General features: G+C 36.5%; 1 protein-coding gene across 1 annotated transcript in view; it reads right to left on the bottom strand.

Annotated features, from left to right (window-relative positions):
* Nucleotides 1–232: 232 nt before the first annotated feature.
* Nucleotides 233–21,042, bottom strand: part of LOC129227872 (anoctamin-7-like) — a 59,345-nt gene continuing 38,535 nt past the window's right edge. Inside the window, exons 12-19 of the mRNA XM_054862492.1 lie at nucleotides 18,655–18,709; nucleotides 14,016–14,113; nucleotides 12,920–13,044; nucleotides 9,099–9,304; nucleotides 7,296–7,429; nucleotides 6,696–6,786; nucleotides 5,748–5,879; nucleotides 233–385 (exon numbers count right to left, since the gene is read on the bottom strand). Of these exons, the coding sequence (XP_054718467.1) occupies nucleotides 281–385; nucleotides 5,748–5,879; nucleotides 6,696–6,786; nucleotides 7,296–7,429; nucleotides 9,099–9,304; nucleotides 12,920–13,044; nucleotides 14,016–14,113; nucleotides 18,655–18,709 (946 nt within the window). The 3' untranslated portion in view covers nucleotides 233–280. The remainder of the gene's footprint in view (nucleotides 386–5,747; nucleotides 5,880–6,695; nucleotides 6,787–7,295; nucleotides 7,430–9,098; nucleotides 9,305–12,919; nucleotides 13,045–14,015; nucleotides 14,114–18,654; nucleotides 18,710–21,042) is intronic.

Here is a 21,042-nt window from a genome sequence, read left to right as displayed (position 1 = left end):
GAGTCTATGGGGGGGGGGGGGGGGGGGGGGATTTAGTTTTCTTCTTGGCGTGAAAAGAACAAGTTCAGAACTTGCTGTTCACCCCAAAAAAGAAGGGAAACGATCAGCTTCACAAGGAAGATTAAATTCAGACTCAGGAAGGGCAAACTATCTCGAAGGCAAGAAATCATCGAAGACCCCTGTCCACAGGGGACGTCCCCCGTTCCTCTTCTGATTCTCGGGGATGGGAAGATCCGCCAGGCTGAAGTTCAATTTGGAGAAAGATGGGCGAAGGAAGAATTCACGTTCTGGCTGATTCTTCGTGCTGGCTGAAAGGTAGTTCTGAAGCACCTCGGTTTGGGCTGTCCTCCTCCTCATCATCGTCCTCGTCTCGTCTCTGTGCCACCTGTTAATCATAAAACAAAGTTCGGTGTCAACACATCTTTATCGCTGACGCAATAGAAATTAGAGTATAATTTCTGAAATTTTATACGTCATCAATGTTTTTTCTACTTTCTGCTGTTGTTGTCGTCGTGCTTTATAACAGGTGGGAAAAAGGCTGCTTAGGGTGGTTCAAAAATACATGTAAAAAAGAAAAGTTTCTCCAAGATAACAGATAACATCATAACCCCTCAATATTTTACACTTGTGGATAGTAATATACTGGAAGAATTTTAGCTCCCTATTTCAACTGTAAGAGGGTGCTCAACCCCCCCCCCCCAAGTATGGGGAAGAGGGTTAAAAAATACATTGAACTGAAAAAGCAATGCTACATATTATTATTTACACCAGTAATATGCATATACATTGCAGTAAAATAATTATTTACAAAAAAAAAAAAAAAAAAAGCAGCTGAGGAAATTGAGTTTTTTAAATTTGTGACATTTTTTATGCTACGGCACGGCTAATGTTAAATTAAGGGGTCATTGAGCACCCTCTTAAAATTTGAGTAAGAAGCTAAAACTTTAACAGCATAATACAATTCGTAAGTCTAAAAAAAATTGGGGGTGTCCTGGACTCTAGTCGTTCCACGTTTTTACTCCACGTTTTTACCATTCTGGTTATCATAGTTACGGCACTGTGAACTGTTGCATGTAATCGCTTTCTCTATTGGTTTAAAAGAAAGAACTGTGCTTATTTCTTATCGGAAGAGACATTTGCAGCTTTCCACGGAGTTCGCAAAATCTCTTCTTTAATCCACCATCGGACTTAGGAGAAAGCTTATTGCTATTTTAGAAACATCATTGGATGCTGAAAATCTGCCCTCTGTTCTATTTAAAGAGCCACAGTCTTGTTTATCGGGTCTTCACTACTTTTCTCTATGTCTTGCTGTATGTGTGTCCCCATGTTTCGTATTAAATGTATTTGTTTATGTTCAGCTGTCTGAATCCCTGCTTTACACAACCTTTCAACAGTAGAGCGTGGTTAGTTCTAAGTTTCACTCAGCTACTAAATCACTGCAGTAGCGGAGTAACATGGGGGACGAGATAAAATATTCCGTTGAGCCTTTTGACGGAAGGAATTTCTCTCTGTGGTGCAGGAGAATGGAAGCGGTTTTCGCAGCAAAGAATTTAGAGGTGTATTTGGAACGTGAAGCGGATTCTTCGAAAGCTAATGAACTTTTAGCGAGTAAGAAGGCCTATGCCTTGATGTTATCATTTCTTAGTGATAAAGTTTTAGTTTCGCTTTCGGAAGAAAAGACTTGTGCTGAAGTAATTGCAAAATTGAAATCAATCTATGTTCGAGAAGGAGCGGTCAGTCAGATATTGGTTAGAAAGAGACTTTCAACTTTGAAAATGAAAAAGGACTCATCCATGCAGGAGCATATTGATGAAGTGAACAGGCTCGTTACCCAACTAAAATCGCGTGGCGTGAAAGTGAGTGACATGGACAGTATTGTCTATCTTTTGATGTCTCTTCCAGCAGAGTATGACGCATCGAAATCTGCAATAGAAAATCAGCCTTCGGAGAACTTGACTTTAGAGTTTGTTTGCGGGCGTCTTCTGGATGCTGAAGCGCTGATGAGAGATCGTCGATTCTCGGAGCCCAAATCGTGGAAAACAGAGTCATCGAATGGTGCAGTCTTTTCTACAAATCATCGGGTAGTGTGTAACAAGTGTCGCAAAACGGGGCACATTGCGAAATTTTGTAGAAGTAACATAGTTTGCTACCAGTGCGGAAGAAAAGGACATTTTAAGAGGAATTGCACAGTCCAGATTGGAAAGAATACTTCATCAAAGGATGGAGCAGTTGCAGTGACTTTCGTTGTTGGCGAAGTAGAACATCGATCATTTATAGTGGATAGCGGATCTACAGCTCATACGTGTGCACATCGGGAATGGTTTGAGGAGTTAAAACCATCCTCAGGAACTGTGTCATGCGCTGCAAAAACCAGTAAACTGGAAGTAAAAGGAATAGGAACTATTCGCGGTGTATTAGGTGACGGTGTGCAAGAGATCCTACTGAAAGATGTGTTATATGTTCCAGAACTAAATGGAAACCTCGTTTCAGTGAAACAGATACAAAAAGCTGGATACACTGTGAGCTTCAAAAATGACGAAGCAGTCATTGAAAAGGGAAGTACAAACTTCGTTTTGTGCAAGCTGAATTCAAAAGGTCAATATGCAAGTGATTTTGTTCCCTTCATTTCAAATTCCTTTGTTGCAGAAAAAGATGGAGGTGAACTGTGGCATCGCAAGTTAGGACACTCCGGAAACCATGTTCTGAGCAAACTAGGATTACCAACAAGTGATAAATTTTGTGAAAACTGTGTGTTAGCGAAGCAGTCCGCGAACCCTATAGGAATAGGAAACCGAAGAAGAGAAAAAGCTCCCATGATGACAATCCATTCTGACCTATGCGGTCCGGTCAACCCACCAACTCAAGCGGGTGAAAGGTATGTGTTAACATTAGTTGATGATTATTCTCGTTTTTGTGAAGTTCGTCTTCTTAAAAAGAAAAGTGATGTTCCCGTGGAAGTCAAAAAGTTTCTCAAATTGAATGAAAGCGTTCGAAAAATTCGTTGTGACAATGCCCAGGAATATGTTTCAGGTGAACTTAAAATGATAGCAAAGAAACTTGGAGTTACGATAGATCCCTGCCCCCCCTATACTCACGAATTGAACGGAATTCCAGAGCGGATGAACAGATCACTTTTTGATAAAGCCCGTGCACTTTTATATGATGCAAATTTACCTAAGAACTGTTGGGGATATGCCATTCAAGTTGCAGCATATATTCATAACAGAATCCCTAGTTCAAGCATAAATGATATGTCAGCCTTTGAACTAAAATATTCCCTGAAACCGGATTTAAATCAATTTAAATTATTTGGTTGTGATGCTTATGCCAAAATTCCTGATACTCGCAGACAAAAATTAGATCCGAAATCTAAACGAATGATCTTCATTGGATATTCCAGCATGGGATATCGATTAATGGATCCTGATACGCACAGAGTTATTGTGTCACGTAATGTTCGCTTCAATGAAAATAAAGTATATGTGCAAGATAGAAGTAATTCACCAGACGAGCTCCCGAAAGGAGAAGAAAAAGACGAGGCGAAACACGACACCGAAGTAAATAAAGAGTTAGGAGAAAACGAAACCAAAGTGCCCGCAGCTGCACCCCGACGATCAGAAAGAGAAAGTAAGAAGCCAGAACGATATGAAGCAATGTACACGTCAGAAGAGACATTGACCTTTTATGACATCTCAAAACTACCGGAAGAACAACAAGCCCAGTGGAAAGTCGCGATGGGGGAAGAATTGCGCTCCATCCAGATAAACAAAACTTGGGAACTGGTAGATCTCCCTGATAACGCGACCCCCGTAAAGTGTAAGTGGGTGTTTAGGAAGAAAAGAGACGGAACTCTCAAGGCCAGATTTTGCGCAAGGGGCGACCAGCAGAAGGAATACGTGCAAACTTATTCGCCAGTCATTGGACTGCCTTGCTTACGATTAGTTCTTGTTTCGATTCTTCAAAAGGATTTAAAAGCTTATGTGATGAATGTGAAAACAGCTTTTCTGAATGGTGAGTTGCAAGAAATTGTTTTTGTGGAACAACCGCAAGGATTCAATGATTCATCTGGCAGAGTATGCAAATTAAATAAAAGTTTATACGGATTAAAACAAGCTCCTAGACCATGGTTCTTCAGATTTTCGCAATTTATGTTAAAAATTAATTTTAAGCAGTTAAGCTCGGAACCGTGTGTTTTCATCGGAATTGTGAATAGAAGAAAACTAATAATTTGTTTATATGTAGATGATATTCTTATCGCTGGATCAGAATGATTCAGAAATAATGATTGTGATTAAACTTCTTCAAAATGAATTTCAGATGTCCAAACTCGAACCAGCTTCTGAATTTTTAGGAATTCGTTTGGAATTTACTTCTACTAAATTAGTGCTAGATCAAAAGGAGTATATTCTTAAAATATTAAGGAGATTTAACATGAGTGAGTGCAAGCCGAGTGCAACACCTTTAGAAGCAAAGTCAACTCCAGCTGACTTTGAGGAAGGAACTATCTTCAAAGGACCTTACCGTGAACTAGTTGGATCTTTATTGTATCTTGCGATGACAACACGACCCGATATACTGTTCGCTGTGAACTGTCTCAGCCAATTGCAGGAGAATCCAACAGAATCGGCTTGGAACGGACTTAAAAGAATTTTACGATATTTAAAAGGTACATCGGATTATAAAATTGTGTATAGTAAGTGTTGTGACTCTAATGTTGATTTATCTCTGTATGTTGATTCTGATTGGGCATCAGATCCGCGTGATCGCAAATCAGTTTCAGGTTACGTTATTTTTTATAAAAAGTGTCCAATTTTATGGAGCGTAAAGAAACAAAGTTCAATAGCTGTTTCTTCTACTGAAGCTGAGGCACTCGCAGTTGGTAAGTCTTTAATAGATCTAGTATATTACAAAAATATTGCATGTGAATTTCTTACTGTAAATAACATTGTCATATATGAAGATAATCAGTCTGCAATCAAATGTATAACAAATGAAAATAGTTCTGGTAGATTGAAACATATTGATGTTTATTAGAGTTGATAGTTTATTAGAAATATTTTAAATGTTGAAAATATGTATATTGAATATGTTTCCACTGATAAGCAAATTGCTGATATGTTTACTAAGGCTCTTCCTAAATTTAAATTGCATGAACTTATGTCATTGTGTTGTTTAGTAATAAGCGATTAAGGGCGGGTGTTGCTTGTAATCGCTTTCTCTATTGGTTTAAAAGAAAGAACTGTGCTTATTTCTTATTGGAAGAGACATTTGCAGCTTTCCACGGAGTTCGCAAAATCTCCTCTTTAATCCACCATCGGACTTAGGAGAAAGCATATTGCTATTTTAGAAACATCATTGGATGCTGAAAATCTGCCTTCTATTCTATTTAAAGAGCCACAGTCTTGTTTATCGGGTCTTCACTACTTTTCTCTATGTCTTGCTGTATGTGTGTCCCCATGTTTCGTATTAAACGTATTTGTTTATGTTCAGCTGTCTGAATCTCTGCTTTACACAACCTTTCAACATGAACTTTCCCCACGTCGTTTCTTTAAATGTTATGTGTTGCAGAAGCGGCTACGGGGAAACCTTCATAGCGTCGTAACCATGACGATCAGAAAATGAAGGGAGTGGATAGGGGAATAGTTACTTGGCCGTGACACGCCAATTCTAAACACATGGACTGCAATCCGCTCCAAGCCTTTTCACGTGAAGCCCTTGTATTACTAAGCGTAGAGAGATCTCCTCACCTTCATGATGGTGTCCGAGTCGGCGAGCGCCTGTTTGGCCAGATACCTCTCCCGCTTGATTTTCAGTTCTAGGGCCACGGGGATGTCCGGGACCAGCATGTCAATGAGGCGACACACGGCGAACACAAGATGCTGTAAGAGAAAAAAACCATCAATCAGTCTATCAGTTATCGCGAAATGTGATGCATTGCATATTATTGGTGTAACTCGCTTAGCCACAGAAGTCATTCTCTTATTGCTAAAAACAAGGGGGATGAGATCTGTCTTAATATCAGAATCCCTTTAAGACGCGGGGCCTTTAAGAACAGTCAAGAGCAAGTTCCTCTCCAAAGTAAATAAAGTGTTTGCATAAAATACAAATCGAAGACTCATTCCGGAATTTGAGAGAAAGAAACAGGTTTTTTTGGAGAGCATCTCACTTTTACTTCCTTTTATATTGTGGTCGCAAATTTTTTCCATCAAATTTCGTTCTGAATTCTCATCATACTCACCCTCGAATGAATACTGAACAATGTTTTTGGCTTCTTCGCACACGTACATATGTAAGAAAATACCTAACAATACCTAAGAAAGTATGGGCAGCCGACATCCAGCCAGTATGGACAGCCAACATCCTTTTTGAGGATCAGCGAGTTAACTATCACAAATTTTCTTTTGACGTCTGTATATACAAGATTCATACAATATGCAATAGTTTTTGTATGTATGAGGATTTACTTTTAAATCTGATAAAGAATCAAAAAACATTCTTAGTACAAGATTTCCGTAAAAGATTTCTCAACTATTTTTAAATTGGTGGTTTAGATGAACTATCTCAATAACCTGTCTTGTTACAATTTCTTGGAAGTTTTCTGCAGAAAAAAATCCTTTAGAGGTTATAGCATCCATTTTTAGAGAGGTTTTATATAAAGACAAAGGGCAGTGTATATATTGCTTTTGGTGCCTTACCTCAAACAGAATAACAAAACCTAGTCGCAGAGCCAACAAACGCCAGTAGAAAGTAGTCAAGTTCCCACCACGGTCCCGGAAGTCCGAGTACCTGTAGAAAAATCACAATTAGAGAAAAGTAAATGAAATTTCCTGGTCTATTTCTGAAAAACAGGATTTTATATTAGATGCTATTTTTAATTATTATTTTCAGGAAAAAAAAATTCTGTATGAACTTTATAAGTAGGAGAAGGTGGGGCACAGTGAAAAGGCGGGGTAAAATGAAATGATACAGTACATTTTTCAGTTCACAGCGGTACTTGTCTGGAAATAATTTAACTGTAATATTGAGCAAGTAATGGATTCCAGTTGGAGAAGCAGTTACCTCTTAATATCAAAGAGTAAGGTGCAAACCATTTAAAAAATTTGGTGCTCATATTGCAGTATTTTGTGGCCTGTCAAAAATAATATTTTGAATAATAAATGTTAAAGCTTACTTTTAACATTTTAAATGCCTAAAAAAATGCTCATTGCCGAAAATTAAACTTTTTCAGCTGTGCTTTCACTCATGAAAAACGGCATTGACAAATAAATTAATTTTGTTTGAATTGCTCAACGTGCCTGCATTCTTGTGTGAGCGTTCCATTGGGTGCCCAGGCGAGAGTGAAGTTGACGTAACCTTTCAGATCCCAACTGTATTCGTATTCGTACAGCATCTTCGGTAGGAACTCCGAGGTAAAAGCGATCAGGAACGCCTGAAACAGACAATACTGGCATTTATTTCTTTATTCAGTTAGACAGCTAGCATAAATATTAGTAATGATATGATTAAATTGAAAACCAACGTAAATAAAGCACAAATTCTCAAGAAAATACAGCATATAGCTATTTTGGGTTTACAATGAAGCGAAGGTTGCAAAAAACTCATCACATAACCAGAGTCTCGTGAGAGAACTGAACGTCAACAACGTGGACACTCATATATATAATACCCAATGATCGAGTGACACTCCTGACGTCATCAACAATGAAACTCGCGCCACGGCACGATACTTTGATAATATGCTTTGGTAATGTTTTACAAGCAGGGAAAGGCTTTATTGTGACAAGGCTGAACTAGATCCGGTCATTTAACTGTTTTACTGGTAAGATTGTGTCATTTCAGGGGAATGAAGAAACGAAGAAGTGGTCAACAATGAACACCATCTACTAGAATTTCGGGTTCAGCCGCTGGAGTTAGGGTTAAAATTTCAACTATCGAACTATCACCAAAAAGGCAATTGCTTCGTTCAAATGTTGAAGCAATTTTCACCCGTCATATCTTGACGGGCGATTTTCTAGTTTATAATAAATGAGTCAACCTACGTGGTTGACGTTCAGTTCTTTCAGGACTTTCTGGTAATATGGTGAGCCTTTTGCACTGATAAAGAGGCTCCATTCAGTAAAAACATAAAGTTGAAAATGAAGGGGATACGCCCACTTGCGCAGTTTTCTTAACAGAAACCATACGATGTTGCAATAATGAAATTCTTTTTAAATTAGTATCTTTTGAAAGAGCATTGTAAAACATGTTTATGGTTGCATAAATTAAAAGCCCTCGTGTCCCCGTTACCGAAATAACAGGTCTTAAATTTTAAGAAAGTCGCCAAATTTAGCGAGTTTCAGTGAGTAATGGGAGACGTCTTTTCATACGATTTGTTGGTGGAAGCAGACGGTGAAGTTGCGTGATAACTTTCTCGCCAAGTGATAAATTTCTCTCTATGAATTCGGCGTTTTTCTTCAAATGACTTCAATACATTATACCACGAAAGCGGGTGGACGTGTGGAAATAATTTATTTTGTCAAACATGCATTTTTTTTCTGATTAGGCTACGTTAGAGACATTACCTTTTGAAAACCTGTGCGATCCTCCGATATAGCATTCATTCTTTCATGTAGCATCAGTTTCGGCGGATGTCATTGCCACGAGGATTTTGACGCCCAGTTTTCCCACCAGATAGAGGCATCTGAGCTCTATTCGTTGCGAAACTGCCATAGAAATTTAATTTTGCCGAGAGCATTCCTAGCCAAACGAGTACTCGAGGGATCTTTTACCTGCCGCATGATCATTCAACATGGAACCTGTCGGCACCAAAATCCACCGACTGGAGCCAGGTTCAAACCTGCGACTTTGAACGTCAGAACGTCAGAGAACAGGGTCTAACCACTACATCACTCTAAATATGCTGTTTCTATTGCAATCTTTTTAAGGGGGAGTAAAGAGTTTTTTTTTTTTTTTTTAATTTGGTGTGACTTTTGTGACATTATGGAGCCAGTAAATGCATCCCAAAATCTGGATCCTGACTCGTTTTCCGAAAGGGATGTGGAGGGAAGGGAAGAGATGAGAGGGGGGTTGGTGATGAGTTCGTCTGCAAAATGACTCACGTTGCTGATGACGGCCAGATGGGACAGCAGTTCCAGGATGCTGAACCAGATGCCGATGTTTTGCGCGCGCTCGGCGACCACCCTCCTCGTCTCGCAGACGAACTTTTGTGCGTCCAGTCTGATCTCCACCCAGTTGTTGAGTAGGGCAAATAGGGGAGCCAACGGAAAAGCAGCCACGAAGATAGTGATGAAGCCGAATTGTAGCACTGCGGGAACGGGGGGAAAAAAGAAAAATCAGTCATACGTTGGAATGAGAAAAGGAGAGAGAGACAAAGATAGTAAGAAAAGACAATTTAGTGCTCCCAACGTACAAGATGTATTCAGCAAAAAAAAAAAAGAGTTCTCTTAACTCCTTAAAATTTACAAAAACTTTTCACGAAAATATTTATTAAAAATTGGTTGCAATTAAAAACTCTTGAAATGCAAATCGTAGAAAGATTGCTGTGGGATTAAATTAATTGTTTCTGTTATACAGGAAACGATTAATTACGTCTGTAATAAAACGGGGTATTTTGCACAATTTAATTTTTTAGCTTAGTTATCATATACAAAACGTTAACTTTTGTTTTTGCATAGAAGGTGATATTTGATGCCTCAACATTTTATTAAAATTAGCGCCACTGATCTCTTTAAATTTTAAACTTTAAAATTTCGCTTACATCTTTAAATTTTTATTTAAAAATTATTTTGAGAATTTTTTTGTTAATTTTCAAAACTACTTTATGAAGTCAATGAATTTTATTTTAAATAGCTTTACCTTTCGTTACAAATAAACCATTTCCAGAGTTCTTCATTCAATGTATAATATTAAATAAAAATTGCTGGGGCTGGGGTTCCACGAAATAAGTAGACATTAAAAAAGATTCCTCTTGTCACAGAAATTAAGAAACGCTGCCTTTGTGGCTTACACCCCGCACCCCCGCAAGGACACTACGCTATTAGCGTAGCCACGCTATTATCTATGCGATGATACTAAGGGATAAGAGAAATCAGCAGATTCACCAAATATTTGCCGGAAAGTGACTAGACAAGGCTGGAGGGTGTGGCTCGAGAGTAGGGGATCTTATCAGAGAAATGTGGAAGGCAGACCAATCAGCCTCTCTGATTAATCGTTTTGTGTTTTATATGATCATTTTCTGCAGAGATTTGAAGACTTATTTCTTCTCGGCAGATTATATTGACAGATACGTTTTAACACAAGCATACGCAAGTACTTAGCAGATTTATAAACAAGTGTCATTAAAATTTCTCTTAGAAATTGTTGGTTAAAAATTTTGTCTTAAAATAGACTTTTAAAAAATGAGCTCATTGACAAAAAGAACCATAAGATGGGGTACATACATATACAGGTAGATATACAGGGAAGACACTTTTATTTTTTTTCGACTTGTCAGTAAAACTGCAATGTTTAGAACTTACAAAACCAATATCTATCGCAGACTTTTAGCAGCCTGCAATGCAAGCTTTTTTTTTTTTGTGTTTAAGGTTATGATGTTTAATTTTTCAGTCTTAAACAAACGATTTTTTTTATTTATTATAGGCTGTGAGCAACTGTCCCAAGCCGGGGCTAAAGCAGAGTTCTCAGGGTATATTGATAGCTCGATTGCGATGGATTCTGTGCTTTCACTCTTACTAAAAAGTCCGGAATAGCCATAAACAAGCTGAGGGAAAATATCTTTTTTGTGAACTTGAAATTACCTTCACTCCGGTAGAGAAAATTAATTTCGCAAATGCTTTATGTTCTGCAAGCATGGTGCCACATATCTCTTAAACTGTAGTTAAAAACTTGGGTGCATTTGGTTTTCAGACTATCGAAGGTTTGTCGAATTATTTTTAGCTACCAGTTTGATTACAATCCCAGTTTCATTGCCAAAACAGCTGTCTTCAGCTTGTTTACGACGATACTAGTAGATTGCTGGTCTTAATAAGAGTGAAAGCGCAATATCTAGATGGGATGTCAAATACGAAGTGTCGGTGTATTTATATTAGTTTCAAAATTTACTTAACTAAACTCTTTATATGTACTGGAGGACGCTCTAATTCAAAAATTACTGGTCAGAATGATTAGGTATATCACCAGAACAGTCGTGAAGCTATGGAAATTTGATTGGTGAAGAAAAAAAAGTTCCAAAATTTGCCAATAGACGGCGCAGTCGAGATAATTTAATGAAATTTAAGGGAAAAAGCCTACTGAAAGGATTTGTTAAGCACGGAAATGATGCTTCAAGAAATATACAAAAGATTCCATGAGTTTACGATGCATTTATTATTGTTTACAGCTAAAACAATGTTCAGTTGGGTTTATCGGTGCTAGGTAAGAGGTTATCTATGCTGATTGTATGAATTTGGTGAGCATGTAGTCTTAGTAATTATCATACCTTCACAACAACAATTTGAATTCGTACTGCGTCATCTATCGTCAGATTTTGGAACTACTTTTTATCCTGCAATACACAAATTCCCATGGCCTCACGTCTGTTCTGGTGAACTATTAATTCATTTTGACTAGCAGTTTTTAAATTAGAGTGTTTCGAAATCTGAACTTTAATTAAATTTGCGTTGTGCACCCAATGAATAAACAAAAAAAAAAAAAAAATCATATCTATTCATGCGATAATGGGGTTATTTCCGAAATTTTAAAAGTGTTTTTTTGCGAAGAAGTATGCTTAAACATAGAATCTGATCATATTTTAAATAATTTGACAAAAGTTTAATATTAAAAAAATACTTTAATCGGGGCGCAGATTCGACTTTATCTTTAATGCTTCTGCACATTACATCACTGATGCCATTAGCACAGAACGCAATATTTAATTCGCATCTTTACTCACATGTACTGGCAACGATACGGTTGATAGCAAGCGTAGAGCGCAATATTTCATTCGCTTCTCAATTATCATAACGCGGAAACTCGGTAGACAACAACCATCAGCATTCAGCGCGCCAGCGGAATACGTGCCATTTGTGACGTCATAAAGACCATGCCTTGTTTGAAAAATCGGCCATTTAAAAAAATTAATTAAAAATTAAACGTTTTGAAAACAAAAGATTTTCTACGCTCATGTTGTTACTTTTTTTTTACTCATTCTATCTACTTCAGTGACTAAAAGTAGTACTTTGACTACGTTAAACAACCCCATTCATGCTTAGCTACACTGTAAAAACGATTCAGAAACGTTCCTGGAAAATGATGGGCAGCTGATGTGCCCAATTTCTGTTCAAAAAACAGGAATATATTCCTCTAAATGTCAGTAACCTTACTGAAATTATCCTGGTATGTTTCTGCAGAATTGAAATTTCTCTCCGGTTAAAGTCAGTCGAGAAAAAACATACGTAGGTTTAATATAATAGCTTGGCGCCTTCCTGGTCTGCCAAAAAAGCTCCAGAAGCATTATTGCAACTACAGCCAACGCTGAGATAGAATTGCAAATATCAAGCATCTATCACACTTGCTTGCAAAACTGCGGAATCCAGAGACTTATTAAACTCCCTTTGCGAGCTTAATAAGTCTGGATGGGCCGCGATCGAACTGAATCAGAAACACTTAATATATACGCTCAGTTAATCTCTAAACTGGGAGCGAATGATATTCTTCACAACAGTGAGAAGTCTGCATTCGTGCAACTTGTAGCAATTCAGAAACCTTTTTGACAATGATTCTTGATTTTCTTAGGAAGTGGATCAAAACCATTGAAATCCCGAAACGTTACACTAAAATAATTAGTAAAGTTTTCGAGTTTTTTTTTACAGTGTACATCGTAACGTTCCATCGGGAAAGATGAGCACATTTTGCGAGAAATCGAGTGAATGAAATAGCTTACCCATTTCGAGGTACTCTTGGAAGAGTCCCTCGTTTTCTATGAGCTGGTAATCTTCCTCCCACCTCGTCAGCTTGATCACAGAACCCAACTTGGTCCGCTTCCTGTGAAACCAGGCTTTTAGTTTCCTGAAGAACAAACAAGTAGGTTAAAGCAGGATTTGCTCAACCAATTAAACGCATGAGTAAATCAGTCAGTTTTTTTTTTAATTATTAGAATATTGTATAATCGATCATTTACTGCTCGAAATAAGGAAAAAAAAAAAACTGACCAAGCCCATTGCAGCCTGAACTACGTATTGACGTCCTCTCAGATGGGTTGATTAGGTAAAAAAGAGTTTTGCCATCCTTGGAGTTTATAACTTAAAAACCGTGGCAGAAAAAAAGCTCCGGAGGAAAATCCTTGAAAATTCCAGGGTCCAACCAGAGCTGTCGTGCCATAGAAGAATAATAATAAAACATTTGAAGTTAGCTGTGATCACGTTGTTAATTCATCGTTGAGTGGCTCATCAGGCAGTTTGGCACACGTGGTTTAAAGCAATACAAGAGGAGAAAAGAAGGGACTAATACAGGGTGTCTTGAAATAGACTGACCGTTTTATAAAATTTATAACAGGAAACCGATTAATGATAAAAAAACAAATCCTTGCAGAAAATTCATGTGATGAGCAGCAAATTTTTCCCCCATGAGTTAAAAATTTTAGTTCAAATTTTTTTCAATGGATGGTGCTTCAGATTGTAAGATAGTTCACCGATTTTATTCTCAAATTGCGACATGTGATTGTAGTCGACTAGATATTTTGAAAACATTGGCACGTAATTGTGATCATTAACAATTTTTTTTCGCAAAAATATGTCAATTTCTATCTTTCACGCTTTCTATCTGCAGCGCCATCTGTTGGAAAAATTCTTAACTAAAATTTACAACTCTGGAAAGAAAAATTTTCAGCCCGCAATATGAATTTTCTGCAGGAATTATGTTTTTATTATTCACCGTTTTATAGTTATAAATTTTTGAAAACAGTCCGTCTATTTCAGGGCGTCCTGTATGTATGACGTACATTTAGAACTCTGTATATGGAACCAAATAACGGTACTTACGGAACCAGAATTTCTTGAGCATTGTTGATGATTTGCTTCCCAATCATAATGATGGCTAGCTGCTGAGCCAGTTCCATTAGACAGCCACTGTTGCCACACTGGAAGCATATAGAGTACAATTTTTATGTAAGTCGTTTCTGGAACGTGAAAGGATATCATGGCATCGATGAGTTGTGAAAATTAAGCCGTTGCTTAAGCGCATAAAATGTACCGATGGATTTTATTGATTGGCCTGTGGTTAACTTCTTGAGATGTGGAATTGTACAGTAGCTTTTATTAAGCGTATAATAGCATTGTATCTGGATATTTATATTTACATACATACACATAAGTGCGTGTGGGTAGTTTTACGAACGCTCTAAGCAATTATAAGAATCAGTTCTTCAATGAAAATGCTTTATATGTATGCGGGTTTTGAAATCATATTACGTCAACTTTTCAAATTTTTATTTTTATGATCAATTGAATACTAAGAAGAAAACTAATGAGGCAGTAAGAAGCAAAGGAATGTAAGTGGACCTTTCCAAGCTTCGTGTAAAACGCGTTTAAAGATAAGGTCCTAGGTAGGCTTTCATTGAACTTTTTTTTAAATCATGCTGTATAGCAGCAACTACCAGGGCTACTAGTACCATATCTTGCCCCAAGACAGAGAAAAGGTTCACCTACCATTTGTACTGGTTATATCCAAATTTTTGATTTTGTCATTTACATCCCTTTGCTTCTCACTGCCACATATGATGCAAGAATTGAATTTCATTCATCGTTACTATCTTTCATTTGGCTGATTTTTTGCAAGTTCGGTAGATGAGAGGGAATAAATCGTATTTAATTAAAAAATTGGCAAGTAAATTACTTAAAGAAACAAAAAAAAAAAAAAAACTTCTTATGCCGATATTATATCAGTTATTGAAGCTCCTGCTCGTTCTGGTAAAAAAGTTGCAAATATGAACCACAATGTAATTTCTATGATCGGAAATAGGGTTTTGGTTTGAACTTTTCTCAGCATTCTTTTCCACACCTCCCTATTAACAGTGCCAAGGAAGTAAATCATACTAATTATTGATTTTTTTGCTAAAATCGCTTTATTGTGTAATATGCAAAGTAGTTTGCAATAACCACATTTATTTGGTCCATTAGAACATAAGAATATAAATCACATTCTTTCTGAAGCTGCATAAGCAATAGGGCTCCTTTTTGAAATTAAAATAAAGGTTTTGCTTACATAGCAGAACTTCTATTAACCATAATGATTGGACCAGACCTACTTCGGCAAATCGAAAATTTCGGAAGGAAGAGGCTCTGAAAAATGGCTATCGTGAGACAGCAGAAACTTAACTCTGACTCTAAAGATGATCATATTTACAAAATGTCTACTCTGTATTAACAATTCAGAAACGTTCTTGGAAAATAACGGGCGATCAAAGTGCCTAAATTGTGCCAATAACATATCTGGCAAAAAACAGGAGCGTTTCCGGCTGAAAGTCAGTAATCTTCTTAAAATTAATTTGGAATCTTTCTGGAAAATTTAGAAATCTTCCCAGTGAAAACCAATCATGTAGCTGAAACCAATCAGGAACCATCGGAGAGGATAGTTTAAGATAATAGTTCTGCACATTTTGATTGACCAAGAGAGCTCATATAGCATTATGGAAAACATGGCCAAAGCTAAGGCAGAATTGAAGTATGTACCGAACATATATATTAATTGCCGGCAATTTTTGCAAAGTTACAGAAACCGGAGACTCTTTTCTGTAGCTCAGTCAATTTGGACGAGCCATAACTGAACTAAAGAAAATACACTCAATAAAGATGCTCATTTAATCTTTACATCGGTAGTTAAAGATATTTTTCACGACTTCGCATTCATTCGACTTGTAGAAATTTAGGAAACTCTTTCGCAAAGATGCTTCATTTTCCTACGAAATTGGTGAAACCCAGTGAACTCCCGGAACATTGCCCGGAAATAATCTGCAACGTGTTTATTTCAGTGTGTGAAGCTTTTAACTATGTTATTGCATTCTTGACAAAATTTTTCAGTGACTGTCTCACAAGTCAGAAAATGCAATGTAAATTTCATGACATGCAACTTTAACCTTCATTGTGTTGTTAATATTACGGTCTCACAAGTCAAAAAATGCAATGTAAATTTAATGACATGCAACTTTAAATTTCATTATGTTGGTAATAATGCACTCAGTTGTATATTTGCTCTTTAACTTCAATTAAGGCACCTAGCGGCTCTAACTTCAAGCAGTATTCGTTGTTAAAATAATAATCTATACTAATATTATAAAGAGAGAGGGCGGATTTTTGTGTGTTTATATATTCGAGGCAATCTCCGGAACCACTGCACCTATTTGAAAAATTCCTTCATTATATGAAGGGTTCTTTTCTGACTGAGTGACATAGGCTATAATTCGAAAAAATCCGATAAATAGCTCTTGTTTTGTTCCAATTTAGGCCCAAATTTCACATAAATTCCCGAATATGGGAGTGAAAAATTACTTGCACATATTAATATTATATATCGTTGAAAAAGATTTCTGCGTACGAAACGATTTGTTTCAATGATCTAACTTAATTATGGCGGGAGTAATTTGCGTTTTTAGCTCGAACGTTTTTAGGGTAGCTGAAATTTTGGCACTACTTTCTTCATTAAATCTATTAATAAAGTGAAGGCATTGTCCCACAGTTTTCTTTTTGACACCATTGGATAAAGCAACATTTTTTACTCCAGATCTTTCTCGACCTTTGTTCGAAAAACTTAGCTTCTATCTTCAAAGGAAAAAAAATTACAAGCGTTTTTAAATCAAATTCTAAAAATGACATTTTGATTCCCGTTCTCAACCATTTTATTTTCGCGTTTCCATGGTTACGCTTTTTGAATCCATTGTTTCTTTCCTTATTTTGCATTTAATTTCTTAAACTTATTTTATTTCGTGTTTCCATGGTTACGCTTTTAAAATCCATCCGTCGCATTTTAATTTCTTAAAAATATTTTAACATCTGTCGTCATTGTTTGGAAGGGTAATTTTACATGGTGTTTTTTTTTTCTTTTATTTAAGCCTGATTGTTGAATATATGTCAAATAACACAATTTTTATTCTCAAGGTAGACCGGGCAAAGCCGGACAACGCAGCTCATAATATATAAAGATTTGAAAGCTACTGTTAATGTGATTTTATACTTTTTTTTTGTTTGGTGAAACATTTATTATTGCCAAAGAAAAAACATCCGCTTCACTCGCAAAAGGGCTGGGTTCCGGTAACGTGGCGGTTGGTGCGTTAGGCGCTGAGCAGTTCAGTCTAGGATTATTCTTTTAAAGCAACTGTAAATGCAATTCATTGTTTTGGTGATTTGTTTTGAGAGGAAAGAAACTTTTCATTTGTTTTTATCCGAGTAAAATGTACGACATTTTCTTCTTTTTTTTCTGACGATGATTTCTGAATGTTCCACTGCATGTTTTTTTTTCGTTAGACGGATGGATTATGATAGCGTGGTTGCTGGGCGAGTTTGGCGATAAACAATAGAGTTGGGGATCTTATTTACATTTGAAAGATACTATTTGACGTCTTTTTTTGCTTATTTAGCGAAATATTTTAAATTGTAGTAAATACCGCTTCACTCGTTAAATAGAGTTTTAAAGCAACAGTAAATGTAATTTAATGATTTGACGAAAGTTTTAAATTCCAAACAAACTTTAATAGTTTTTTTTTTTTGAAAAGGTGTGCACGCATTTTATACAAAGAAAAACGATCATTTTACATCAGAGGGCGAGGGGGAGTCAATTTTTTTTATTCCACGAACTTCCATTAAATTTTTAGCACGGGCATCGCTGTGCGGGTACTGCTAGTTACTTAATAAAACCATACTTTACTTTCACATTCAATCGCTTTCAAATTTAATGGCACGTGGATTATTTCTGTCTGCAGTACAAATAACTGTTTCCGGTGACCTTGCAATGATGTTTACTTGCTAAATAAATAAATAAATAAATAAAAAGTGAGTAAAGCGCCATTTCGTTTGGTGGAACGGGACATTTTTTAGTATATTTTGTTTTATAAATACGAATAAAGCAAGCTAGAAATCTCATTTTTTGTAGCAACTGTAAGGGTTTGTCATAAGAGTTCCGTAGAACATTAAAATTATAGTTAACAAATAAAATAATTGATGAATACGCAATAAAACGTCCGGGCACTTTATTGCATGTCATTCAATTATTTTTTTCAAACTGACAAACTTTTGATGTTCTACATAGTTCTTATGACAATTTACTGCTGTTATAAAAAATAATAATTCTAGCTTGTATTATTTGTACTTGTAAAACAAAATCTTGTGACAAATATACTCAAAATGTCCCGTTCCGTCACATAGAATGGCCCTGAACCGACTACTGTTTAACGAAGTATATCGGTTAAGCGAGTTTCGGGTAAGTGAATCGTACTGAATATATATGTATTACACACACACGCAGCGCGAATCGATTGACCATCGCCATCTAAATTTTTCCCTAGAAAGCATCGAACCTCATCTCTGTACATGTTGCTTTTTTGCGACGATACACATAATGCAGTGAAGCTATAATTCAGTCATTCATCAACAGCAATATAACGCGTCAAAAAATGCAAGAGATACCTACTTCCTCGTTCCGCAGGCCCAGCATTTTCCGATAATGTCCCGGATAGCCGACGAACCTGAAAGTGAAAAACATTTATCACTAAATTCCATGACTCTGTAAATTGTAACGACTATGTGTTACAATTGAAAAAGAATGAGCATACAGGTGACGAAAAACTTAGCCACGTAGGGAGAGATTTTTTGAGAATGTTTAGTTAGTTATTCCGCTTTCGTCTGATTTAAAATTGGATTCTTATGTTGTATAATATTTATCCTAAAAACAATCATTCGAATACTCTGACTGATCAGTATTTTGAGTTAAAAGAGTTGAAATTAATTTCTTAATAGAAAATAAAGCGCCTTATACAAAAGGGTAAAATAAATAAATAAATAAATAAAAACACACACACACACTCCTAACCTTCTCTTCTTTTTAACAAAACTGTTAAAAATATTAATTTTCTCTTGTTTAAGGCTTATTCTCTGAAAACAAGGAAACATAATCTTTTTTTCCCTTCTTTTCTCGGTTAGGGGACTGAACCGTTTTGAAAGATTTTGGATTTTTAAAGTACTTGTTGAAAAACGAAGATTGGTACTATGCACAGAAGTTTAAAATGGCCCTAAGATTCTGTGATTCCAGTGGAATATGTGCCAAAGTGAATCACTTGTGACGCTATAAAGATCACACCTTGTTAGAAAATTCGGGCATTAAAAAAATTAATTAAAAATTAAGCGTTTGAATTAAACGCGTTTCCTCGCTTCATGTTTTTTTTTATTTTTTATTTTTTTGCTCATTCCATCAACTTTAGTGACTAAAAGTAGAACTTTTGACTGATGGAAACAACCCCATTAAGACATTTTGATGTTCTTTATATTGCAAAAATATCAACATTTATCCTCCAACTGAAAAGTACTGGGAAAAAAGAAAATAAAGGTCCCTTGAAAATTAATGCTGCAGAGCAGGGGCGGATTCAGGGGAGGGTCAAAGCGTCATCTGACACCCCTGTGACAAGAAATTTACTAAGACAATTATCAAACTTCAAATTTTCAAATCCAAAAAAATAGTACATGGAATCAATGTTGAACTGTTTTTTGCTTGGTTCGGTAAGTTATTTCTGCTCAGCACGTCATAATTCAAAGTATTGACTGGGTTTGTTTAATGAGCTATTGCTACTTTGAGTTTTTGTTCATTTTCAAAAGCACAATCATCTCTAATGAGCTTAACGTTTTTTCAGAGTACTCTTCAGCCTCAAACCACATGTCGCGCGTATGTGTTGTGTGTGCTTTTTCCAACGATTTTATAACTGTTTTCTCGTATATTCAATTCAGACAGTAACGTGACTAGTCCGTTTACTTGAAGAAACATGAATTTTGATGAAAAATTGAGGGAATATGATCCATGGCGCAGGATACGCCATTGGAAACTTTAGGAGAGGAGGGAGGGGGGAGATTTTGGAAGGATCTTTCATTTGGATTGGGGATGCTCCGTAGCATATGAGGGTGTGTGCCATCACTCTTGGGGGGATGGAAACCCCTGCTTAACTGATACTTTTTTTACACGCTTTTTTTAGATATAGCGCAGGCCATTGAAACCTAAGACCCCCCCCCCCCCCATGAAAATGTCTGGTTCCGATTAAAAATTACTAAATGCATATGTTCGTGAAGATATAGACGTTTTAATTAACACCGAGTGTTTAAAATGACAGCGTAAATGCATACAAACCTAGTAGTGCTAACAAACACATGCATTTTCAACGTGCGTCTATTTTGAACCTTAGTAGTTTTGATATGCAGTAGAACCTAGTTTATCCGACTCCCGTTTATTTGGATCTTCGGTTTATCCGGATCAATTTGTAGAACTAAAAACATTATGTTTACTCCAACCCTACTACAGAGAGAGTAAGCATTTGAAGCGACGATGTGCGTTAACTGCTCTTTGACGCAATGTACATTTTTTTCTTAGAGATCATTTATAAATTTTGTCTCAATGAAATTTTGATTGGAACCACTGAAACTGCCTAAGCTATTTCAATCAAACAGCAAACAATACCAATAACTAATTCACACTTGATTAATATTTGGATGCCTCACTTGCCAAATCGATTAACTCCATAAGACAAAAAGTCGAGAAAAGGGATGAAGAAGAAAGTGTTATCCAATAGGAGTGAATGGGGCCTCGTGTTTCATTTTCTGTCATCACGTGGTCAGAAATGTACTGAACAAAAACTTGAATATGAATTCACATGCTAAGCATTGATAAAGCCCTATTAAAGCAAAAATGAATTTCTTTTTTTTTTTTTTTTTTAAAGTGGAGTTAATCGATTTGGCAACTGAGGCATCCATTTAACAGCCTGTCAGCGCTTTTCAGGAGGCGAAGTAAATGTAGCAAAATTTGCCCATCTTACAACTG

This window comes from Uloborus diversus, chromosome 8 (genome assembly GCF_026930045.1).
Source record: "Uloborus diversus isolate 005 chromosome 8, Udiv.v.3.1, whole genome shotgun sequence".
NCBI classification, from domain to species: Eukaryota; Metazoa; Arthropoda; class Arachnida; order Araneae; family Uloboridae; genus Uloborus; species Uloborus diversus.
The sequence above is the reverse complement of the archived record's forward strand: the minus strand, read 5'-3'. Positions and strand labels throughout refer to the sequence as shown.